Source organism: Trachymyrmex cornetzi, unplaced genomic scaffold (genome assembly GCF_001594075.2).
Source record: "Trachymyrmex cornetzi isolate Tcor2-1 unplaced genomic scaffold, Tcor1.1 scaffold325, whole genome shotgun sequence".
Classification (NCBI taxonomy): domain Eukaryota; kingdom Metazoa; phylum Arthropoda; class Insecta; order Hymenoptera; family Formicidae; genus Trachymyrmex; species Trachymyrmex cornetzi.
Genome location: NW_017297951.1, coordinates 584,238 through 595,594, shown reverse-complemented (window position 1 = coordinate 595,594; position 11,357 = coordinate 584,238). Strand labels below are relative to the sequence as shown.

General features: G+C 30.4%; 1 protein-coding gene across 7 annotated transcripts in view; it reads left to right on the top strand.

The window, feature by feature from the left end:
* Tomosyn (syntaxin-binding protein tomosyn) overlaps nt 1-11,357 on the top strand; it is a 42,535-nt gene that overhangs the window by 15,008 nt on the left and 16,170 nt on the right. For 5 of the 7 annotated variants that reach the window (XM_018510136.1, XM_018510139.1, XM_018510134.1 and 2 more), the window contains exons 2-12: nt 122-219; nt 2,017-2,199; nt 2,440-2,574; nt 4,338-4,401; nt 5,805-6,006; nt 6,091-6,166; nt 6,263-6,417; nt 6,617-6,908; nt 7,101-7,344; nt 7,915-8,171; nt 8,327-8,513. In XM_018510136.1, the coding sequence (XP_018365638.1) occupies nt 122-219; nt 2,017-2,199; nt 2,440-2,574; nt 4,338-4,401; nt 5,805-6,006; nt 6,091-6,166; nt 6,263-6,417; nt 6,617-6,908; nt 7,101-7,344; nt 7,915-8,171; nt 8,327-8,513 (1,893 nt within the window). Of the gene's footprint in view, nt 1-121; nt 220-2,016; nt 2,200-2,439; nt 2,575-4,337; nt 4,402-5,804; nt 6,007-6,090; nt 6,167-6,262; nt 6,418-6,616; nt 6,909-7,100; nt 7,345-7,914; nt 8,172-8,326; nt 8,514-10,338; nt 10,369-11,357 lie in introns of those variants that run through there. The other 2 variants (XM_018510138.1, XM_018510137.1) reach the window with 2 other exon arrangements.

The window sequence follows — 11,357 nt, the reverse complement described above, 5'->3', positions numbered from 1 at the left end:
CCCCCCCCCCCCCCCGGCCCGTCTGATATATCTCTGCAACCCCTTACGGGGATGAATAGTCACTTCCAAGCGGCTAAAGCAGGAAAGATGGCACATGAAACGGATACCTTTTATGTTACAGACATTCAGACACGGCTTCCCGCATCAACCGACAGCGTTGGCATTCGACCCAGTTCAAAGGCTCCTAGCTATTGGCACTAAATCAGGATCCCTCAGGATGTATCCTTCGACGTTATCGTTAATAACGGGGCGGCGTTCCGCAATTAAACGTTTTTTTTCTTGCCGACGGCAGAAGAGAATGCGCGTGGCGATTAAAAAGACGCGAAAGCCGGGTCGACCCCGTTGATACCAGCGACACGATACAATTTTCGCTTTTTTCTCTCTTTTTTTTTTCCTTTTTCTATGCACTGTGTGTTTGCTACTGCGTAGTGTCGAGAGATTATCAAATTTTTTTCTCGACCACGTGTGTCACCAGTAAATATACATGGAAAAGACGGCTTTGCTGAAGTATTTAAAAATTTAATTACGTGCAGGTCTGAAAATAATTTCGTTAAACTATAATCAGAATAATTATGTGGAACGCTCAAACAGCTAGGTTGCTAGAATATCAAAACTTTTTGCAACATTACTCATCATGCTTGAGTTTCCTACATAATTATTTTGATGCTCCAACGAAATTATTTTCAGATTTCTATCTACCTACATTTTTAGATACTTCAGCAAAATCGTTCTTTTCATGTATGTACTCGCGTAATTCGGTTGTTATATAACAAAACAACGCTCGTGTGTCGAGAATTGTTGTACTGGCGGAAGTAAAAACTATAGGTACTCGACGCCCTGCTTTTGTGATCGCTATAAAAAATTTCGGATATACAACGGGTTTGTACAATTTTAGCGGATTAATTACACGGTCCTGTCGGTTCGTGGCTCTTCGACCGTGTGTTTTTACACGTCAGCGATTTCATTGATCTATCATGGCCAAAGTGTAGTAATAGATGCTCATCGCAGTTCGGTGGGCATTACCAACTATCGCGATGAACTATAAACGGAAGAGTTCCCAACCTCGCTGTCGATTTCGCTGTAGATGAAAATTTTTACGGTTTCACGGTATTTAAGAAGATTTACTGACTTGCGGAAGTTAACGAATTTGTATAATATGATTGGTTTGGTATCGACGGGACTTTTCCAACAATGTTTCTTTCTCTCGACTTTTGTGTCTTTATGCTATTTTATATACGTAAACTTATAAGCTATTGCGCGATAAGAGAATAAAGCACGTTTTATTGTATTATATGTGGAATATTGTGATTAATTTCACTGCCATGCCACTTATATTTGAATCACGCGTATTATACACGAAAATTTTAAGAACTGAAATAAATTTAGTTAGATACAGATCTGAAAATAATTTTGATAAACCATTAAAATAATTATGTAAGAAACTGAAGCGTGATGAGCAATTTTTAAAAAATTTTGATATTTAACAACCAACTTGAACATCTTACATAATTATTTTGATAGTCTAATTAAATTATTTTACAGATATACTTAGTTAAATTTTTTAATATTTCAAACAGAACCGTATCAAATTCGCGTAAGAATGTCGTCATTTATTTGTTATAAGTAACGGTTTTATTTATCTAATCAATGTTTATTTCTGATCATATAAATTAACTTTAATCTCAATTTAATTTACTCTTTATTTTTTTCTAATTCAGAATTATAAAAAGATAAAGAGTAAGATAAATTGAGATAAAAGTTAATCTATATTGATAGACATGAACATAGGAATGATTTTACTACCCATTTAAGATATTAAAGAAACAATATAAATTATTTATATTGATACGTTAAAAACAATAAAATATTAAAATAATATACTATAAGATTTATGCTTCACATGCCAAAGTCAGCTTAGAAATCAAAGTGTTAACGCGCGACGATATTAATAATCGCGACTCGCAATCTAGACAGATCATTTTTCTTAATTAATTTGATGGAATGAAAAAAAAACAGTTTGGGTAGACCGGGCGTGGATGCACACGTTAAACACGAGGAATGTTCGCCCGTGTTGCGACTGCAGTTCCTGATCAACGAAGGAGCGTTGGTGTCCGCTACGGAGGACGACACCTTGCATTTGTGGAATTTCCGTCAGAAGATACCGCAGGTGGTACATAGCCTCAAGTTTCAGAGAGACAGGTCAGTCATTAACACGCGACGAGGCTAATGTTACTTTCCCTAATTTTAAGCTTTGAGCTACGCTCTTTTGCGGTATACACGGATTCGTGCATAGTGCGCCTAACGGCTTTTAATCATACGTTGCACGAGTGGAATGTGATATACTTGAAAGATTTCACATTCCGCAAGCGCTGACTAAACTACTTTGAACTTTTCGGCAGTCGAGTGTTAATCGAAACGTGTAATATTCGTTTTCGACAGAATCACTTGCATACATTTACCGCTGCAAAGTAAATGGTTGTACATTGGGACCGATCGAGGAAATATTCACATACTGCACATTGAAACGTTTGTTCTATCCGGATATGTAATTAATTGGAACAAGGCTATTGAAGTGTAAGTAACATTTTTTGCTATTACGATATTTGGTAATCTTAATAAGAGAAGCGCAACGCATATATCGGTGTATTTGTACGAACGCTGATACGTTTAAAAAATGCAACAGTCGATAAACGCATGCAAAGCATAATAAACTTTAATGACAATCTCTGTAATTTTTATTTTTATTAATTGTGGGAATACAAACACATTTAACATTTTTGTTACATCAAGGTAAGTAAGTATTTCGAAGCGAACTGCCACTTAACGTGATTGATTTCAGCGATAGGATCTTCAGTACTAAGGGCAATAATACGATGTGAAATTCCTCTGTACTTTTAGCGCTTGATTAATTAGTCATTATTTTAATGAAATTTTCTGAAAGCAAACGGAAAGACTTTCCGCACAAATAACAGCTTTAGCGAGATAAAAGATTTATTTAAAATTTTTACAATATTGGCACTTTAAGTTTGTATTACGGCAAAATATCTTGGATATGTTTGCGGATAATTCTTTTAATTTGAAAAATATTTTTCAAGCCACTGTAATTCTCTATTCGTTTTGTTAATCGATATAAAATGCGCGTCTGACGCGCACGTCTTTAAATTTATTATCTTAATAAATCCGTATTTATGACATTAAGTAAGAAATTACGGTGGCTTATAGAATATTTCATCTTAAAAGAAGTATATATTTAGTTATTTGTGTAATCCTTACAAGACGTTTACATAACAGATTAGCACTTGCTGTCTCGAGAAAATATTTTTCAAAAAGATGAGTGAAAAGTAAGATGTATTTTCAGATCCCGTTTCCACTAATTCCTATAATAATAAATACGATGTGTCGTTCGAGATTGTGTCCTAAATGTGTGAATGTATGGGTTAATTAAATTTCGGTGGACGGATAACGTTCGTGTATGGAGATTATCTCCCCAATAAAAAAACTCTACTAGTATACTATATACCTATACTAGTACTATATATACTTTATTAACACTGGAAGGAACAGACATCAGAGACCTTAGTAGTTCTTTATTGTGCCTGACTGTAGACACATAGATGTGAATGTGGCAGTGATGGTATAAGGGTGCTCATTATAAGTGTACCACCATTGGGACTTAATACATCTACAAGACAAATTAAAGGTTATTAATTAATCAGTTGTAGAAATTAGCCTAGTTCAGAATTGTCTGATAGTCAAAAGAGTATTGACTTATTCTTATTTTTGACACAGATACCTTTCCCGATAGGACTTGCGTCAGAGAATATTATTTGACTAGTAAATAAGTCACGGACAAGCGTGGCCGTACCAGATGTTAATGAATAATTAGTTACGAATAATTCCCAATAGCGAGACACTTAAAATAACTTATATAAGCGAATCCTGTGATCTTCTTTCTACTTTCCGAAAATTCATTACTATATCGACAAAGCCTATTAATACTTGTACATTTGATTTATTGGCATTAATACGCTACGAAATCTTTAACTATTTATTATATCTATTTAGGAATGTTTTATTATTTATTCTTTGTATACTAATTAACCACGATTTTCTTATCGTGTTTTCTTGAAATATATAATATAGTGCCAATTAATATATAAAAATATTATCGGCATACATTAAATAACGTAATACTTATCAGCTGAAGCACAATGATAAAACTACAATAAAACACATCGGTTAAAGACCGCACACGAGTTTTATATATGTTTCACAATAACACAAAAATAATGGTTCTCTTGTACATGTGTGTGTATATACATATATATATTTTTCAGATCTAGAAAGACTCACCCTGGTGCTGTAGTACACTTGAGTGATAATCCTTTAGATTTGAGCAAGGTACGCGCGTTTTTTGAGTACGTTTTTTTTGCATTATTATTCCATCCTTATCATAATTTCATTATTGACATTATTCAATTTTATCGTGACGCGATAAAAAAAAAGAAGGAACATTAACGCGCGTGATTGGCGTTTATTCAATATATTTTCTTTACAAACTTGGATTATTTATCTGGATCCAAGCTAAGTGCAAGTGTGTGCTTGCATGTTGTATGTGTGCATGCGTGCATGCTGTCACTGTTGTGTATACAAACGAAAGAGAATCTAAACGCCTATTTCATTAAGAAAGAAAAAGAAGGAGAATATCCATAGTGTTCAATATTCCAAAATGGATTTAAATTTTATGAATTGATAAAAGAGTCATACCGCGGTCATAATCACTCATCTTTTTACACATTTGATATGTGAGTTCACTGTTAGTTCAACTTCTGACAACGGAGTTTCTGTTACGGAACCGTATGCAAATATGTCTTCTATTTACTTACTATATAATTGTGCAGTCATGAGTGTGTGATGAGTGTTTGTGTGTTTGAGTTGCGTTTGCAACTCTCTGTGTCTTTGATATTGATAGTTTAAAATTTGATATTATATATGTAATATCGTATAAATATACTATTTTTTTTCTCGATTGTAATTGTGTAAGAAAATGTATACCATTTTATTTACGAAAATATTTGTTATAAAAAAGTGCTTTTTAAAATCGTATAGATAAACGAATTACTGAAGATATACATATTTTAATCGATACCCGTCAATTATATATTATATCCATTTTCTTGTTTCTAAGAGTATCAAAACATATTAAAACGGTCTTATCTTAAACAGTGATGTTAAATAAAATACCATTAAGAATTATAATTATGAAACTGCGATTTTTAACATGAAAAAATTTAAGTGAACGGAATTTAAGAAATTTAAGTCTTTCAAATGGAAAGTAATTTAATTTCATATTTAACGACAAGGTTAAAATTATATAATTAAATTATTTTGTATATAATTACTTTTGCATAATACATAAACTTTTTCGCGTTTAATAACAGTCTGCTTTGTTGATTAACTTATTTTCGATTATGAAAATCTTTCGTCCATCTCATTCGTTCTTCTTCAGCAGTCGATAATTAACATCATGCGCAATCATCGTATCTCTGAGTTTTATCTGTGCCCTTCGCACAAATCTTGTAGAAACCATTGTTCACAACATTTTTATCTATATTATGATCTCTCTAGTATATGCTAAATGTATTGTCGTGACAACAGAATTGAGATATATTGTAAAAGAACATTTTGTCACTTATATATATATACATTTATATATACATATATCCACGTGTCTTGTTTCAAGGAAGTATCTTTTGCCATGAGAAAGCGCACTTCTCTTATATGCGCGAATGCTTTGTTTTCAGATGCTTATAGGATATTCATCAGGGCAAATTGTTTTATGGGACTTAAAAACCAAGATTGCTGACTATAGATGTCAAACAGATGATTTATTAACATCGATAACATGGCATCATGAAGGTAAACAATTCATGTGCAGTCACTCGGACGGTTCTCTTTCAACTTGGACTATTCGGCAATTAAAACCGAGTATAACATTTCCACATGGTGAGATTCGATTGATGATTTTATTTAGTTTATTATTTATTTGATCATGTAACATATAAAATTTTTATAATATCTTTTTTACAGCAAAATTCACTAAAGATGGAGAACCTGAACGTTGCAAAGCCATTCAAAAAGTAGAATGGAAATTATCGAGAGCAGGGTAAAATGATACGAGATAGTTTTCGTTATATTAGAGTTTTAAGTAATAACTATTCGTTAATCTTAAGTAATATACGAACTAAACGTAAACTTTCAGAGAAGCATATGTGATATTCTCTGGTGGATTAGCACAGGACACCACTGGGAGAACACCCAGCATTACAGTGATACATGGAAAAACTACTACGGTGCTCGAAATGGAACATAATGTTGTAGACTTTATAACGCTGTGTGATAGTCCATGGGCTAGTGGTACGGTAGAATATGTTTTCTAATGTTTTGAAATAAAATATTACTTTTTCTTTGTACAAGTTGTAATCTTTATCAACTACAGTATAAATGAAAAATTTATCAGTATACATATCACTAGTATTATAATTTATATAAATATATATATATATATTAGATTTATTATTTGGTAGCACTAATCATTACTGTTACCATTTTTCAGATTTTCAAGATCCTTATGCTGTTGTTGTTTTATTACAAAATGATCTGGTTGTGATAGATTTGTTAACTACTGGATTCCCTTGTTTTGAGAATCCATATCCTATGGATATTCATGAATCTCCTGTGACATGTTGTGCATATTTTGCGGATTGCCCTTCGGATCTAGTACCTGCATTTTATTCCGTTGGATCAAAGTCACAGAAGAAGACTGGTTTTAGCGAGAAAGAATGGCCTATCTCTGGTGGCGAATGGAGCTCCAGTTCTAGCAGTTATAACGAAATTATTCTTACGGGGTAATATTATCATGGATACAACTTCGTGTCAATGAATAAAGAATTTGTTTTTCTATTAACATGATAATATCCATACAATGCATGATCATATTGTACGTGCTACTACGTGCATACATGTTACAGCCTATCACAAGTTAAGCGATAATCAATAAGTTGCTTAAATTTCTGTGGCTACATATGTGTTGTCCGCAGGCATGCTGATGGCAGTATAAAGTTTTGGGACGCTTCAGCGGGAACATTACAAGTCCTTTACAAACTAAAGACGGCGAAACTTTTTGAAAAAACTAGAACGCGTAGTATAGATTCTGAGGAAGATCCGTTAGCGATTCAACTTATCTTCCTTTGTCCTGAAAGTCGGAAATTAGCTATTGCAGGGAGCGGAAAGCATGTCGTGTTGTTTAAATTTAAAAAGGTTGAAAGTATGTCTGAAGTAGTGGTAAGTGTCATTTATTTATTTAATCATTTAATATATTACTTCTTTCCGCTACTATTTATTAGTCAGGGCTGGCATGTATTTCAAAATTTTTTTTAAATACAGTATTTGTAATACAATTGTATTTTGTATTTTATCGAAGCATATACAAGTATTTTGTATTTCAGTATTTCAAATCGAAAAAGATTGAAAATATATTTTATATTTTATAGTATTTTTCAAATACTATAATATTTTTCAAATATTAAGATTGACAATCAATCTTATTGTTTGAACTACAAAATACAAAATACTTTCAATCTTTCGATTTGACATATAAAATACAAAATATTTTTATGTGCCCCGCTGAAATACAATTGCATTACAAATGTATTTAAAATAAAAATATTTAAAATACATGCCCACACACAGTCCTGCTATTAGTAAACTTAAAGTGAAACGATCAATATTCTTTTTTAATTTAGATATTATATCATTTCATTAAATTTTATTTACATAATAACAGTATTCTCTTTACGCTGCATTCGTGTTTTTCTCATAACAAAAATAAAATGATTTTTTTCGATATTACAGACTTTAGAAATATGCTTATCAGTGGATCCGTTAAAAGAAGCGGACAATTCACCGGATCGTGAATCTCCGGCAACCGGAAACACCGTAGGAAACGTGGAAACGAAGACCATAGAGTTCAATCATCCGCTCAAAGTCAAAACGGGACTGCAGAAAAGGCCAGCCGGTTTTCAAGCGACATTGATTTGTTTGACAACTGCACCTCCTGGAGAACTACCCGAAAATATAACGTCCCTCAGTTTAAATTCCTCATACGGCCTGTGAGTGTAATTTATAGGATTGTATTAGCTATTGTAACGTACATGAGAATTTCGTAATTGAATTGGCATTATCATATATTACCAGGCATAACTTTTCAAAAATGTCATCGCATATCATAGGCAAAGAGTATGCAATGCAATATTTTAATGTTTAGATTGGCCTATGGAAATGAGTCAGGGTTAGTGATAGTGGACATCGTGCAGAAGATCTCTTTAGTCGTATTGAACACCAGTGATCTTGGTGGTGGCGATCCTTATCAACGCGTCTTGCGAAGTCCCAAACGGCAGGACGAATTAAAACGAGAAAATGAAGATAAGGCACGAAGTCCAAGTTCAGATCAGGTAAAATGTATTTCTTTTTCTACTAGAACTCTGTGTACATTTTAATTCTCCCAGTTCTTACCCTTGATTTTATCTAGAAGGACCTAGAACTTTTACATCTTGCATTCCGCTTTCTCTAAGTGCCAACATTATTTTTTATTGCATGATTATAAAATGTTTACATAAGTAAATTGCTATAATTACGTGAAAGAATTTAGAAAGAATATCGCAGTTTAAAGTTTCATGATTGAATGAAACATTTTTTCAATTCTGTAAATAAATATAAATACCTCAAAATAATGTTTAAAAATGTTCATTACGAGTGCGTGTATAGTAGCTATCAAAATTTTGTTTACTTGCACAGTACAGTACATGTTTTTTTAAATAAAAAGTAATGACCTAAAGATTTTTATTGTAATTTACTAGTCTACTTTTGTAAATTGAAACTTTTGTAAAATGAATTTGAAAATTTTGAGGAATTTTCCTACAATTTTATTCTTCATATTATGTTCTAAAATGCTTGTAATTTTATGCATTACAGCATAATTCGCTAAAAATTATATAATCTCATTTTTTTTAAAAACTATTTTAAATATATTATAAAACAAAATAAATGTTGGCAACAAAAAGGTAAAGTATTTATTCTTATGCAAGTACATGCGAATATAATATTTGTTAATCAAAGGTGATGATAATAGTAAAAATATTTTAATTAAAATTTAAAATATATGGTATCTTAATAACATCTAATAAAGATAACAAAGCTATCTTTTAATAAGTAATTAAAATTTATGTAGAGTAATTACTTTTAATAAGTAATTAAAATTTGTTTTTAAATTAAAAAATACGATTAGAAAATATGGAAACAAACGTGTTTCATTGAATTTCAATGACACTAAGCTGCTACTTACAGTCGCTTACAAATATGATTTCAAGATATGTTATTAGATATTTCTTAGTACTTACAAATTAATTTAATCATATTATTTAATTCTTTAATTATTAATTTTCTCATTACTAAGTATAATATTTCTCTAAGTGCTTTAGAAGTATATTATATGTAAATTTTATTTGCATTTAAATATGAATAGAGTGTAAAAAGATATTACTTGCAATTACGGCACTTTAAACTTATTTAAACTGTATATATAATTATATTGAATCGAATACTAAATACTTATTTTATGACATATTCATATAACAAATTCTTTAACAACAGTATTCTCTCCATATATTACAGTCAATAAATTATACACAGGATATTTTTTTAACTTCATTATTTTTTACTATAATATATATAATCTCTTAAATAAATTTATTAATGGCAAAAATATTCAAGAGGTCTAAACTTCTGCTTAGCAAATTTCCAGATAATATTAGGCAATAACACATAATATTAGAAAAATAAAACAATTGATTTTAAATATATCTGACAAAATTCGAGCAGTTGTACCTTAGGAGGAATAATCTCTAATTTTCAATGTATTGAACATTTATGTAACAGATGACTTAAACAACGTAATCTTTATTAAATTTAATGAAAATATGTTTTAAAAAAAATCTATTTTAAGAAATTTTTCTATTACGAAGAAAGATTTTATATCGACAACTATTGGTCAATCTTATCATTTTCCATGTGGCGAAGATTTTCTTTACAAATTATAACAATGTGCTGTTCTTATTTCTTTATTATTATGACAAAATATTAAAGTTATATAAGAAAATGTATATCTCAGTGTATACATGTAGATGTTAAATACTTTGTTTTCTTAATGTAATTTCATATATATATAAAATAACGCTTTTTTTCCGTTGTACTCAAATATATTTTGCATTTAATGTTTAGCTAACTACTATGTGTCTACCATTGAAGCAAGTAAGATTAAATATATTTTTGTTGAAGAAATTGTTATGTTTTTTTTGTTGTACAATGTTGCTGTGTCATCAGTATAGAATATTATTTATATTATGTTATTTGAGTAGTTAGCAATTGGTGATACGAATTAGGTTTTTATTATTTAATCTGTTATTGGATAATAAAATGTTGAATGTAGTAAATGAGTACAAATAAACAAATGAAAAAGTAGAAACAATATAGAAAAGCAGTATTAAAAACGTTAGTTACTTAGTCCATAATAAGTACAGCAACGGTTCTTACATAAATATTTGGTGGGATCTGTGCATGTGCATAGACTTCATATGAAAAATGTAAAGTATTTATAACTATGATCATAGAAATAATATTAATGTAATTAATAATGTTGACGTTATAATTTACAATTAATTTGCTTCGAAAACTAAATGTTATTTTGTAAAAATGTATGCAATATATATGCACGTGCATATGTTACATTATTTATGAAAATTTATAATTTATGAACACTGTTTACAACAATGTTCATAAATTTTTTATCGTATAATATAGATCATTAGAAATTAATATAAAATACAATAATGCATGAGAAATATAAATGTGCAACATAAATTTTACGTGAGCATTAGCAGTGCTCACGTAATTTATGTATGATGTATTGTATTATAAGACTGAAAATTTTGTTAAGTACACTAAATTTAAAATATCATTGAGATAACAAAGCATCATATATATATATCAAGTATTTAGGAAAATTTTATGTTTGAGAAATTAAAATATTATTAAGAAGAACTTAAAAATGACGTCTAATTATTAAATGATGTTTTTAGATGGGTGTTTTTTCTTTAGATACGTGATTTAATTATAATAGTAGCAGTGTACACTATTGATGTTTGTTATACTGTTATGTTAACAATGGCTGCATTCAGCGGACTCAACAGTTGAGTGAACACTCGCTGTTATTGGTGTATTCTTTTAGATCATCCAATCAG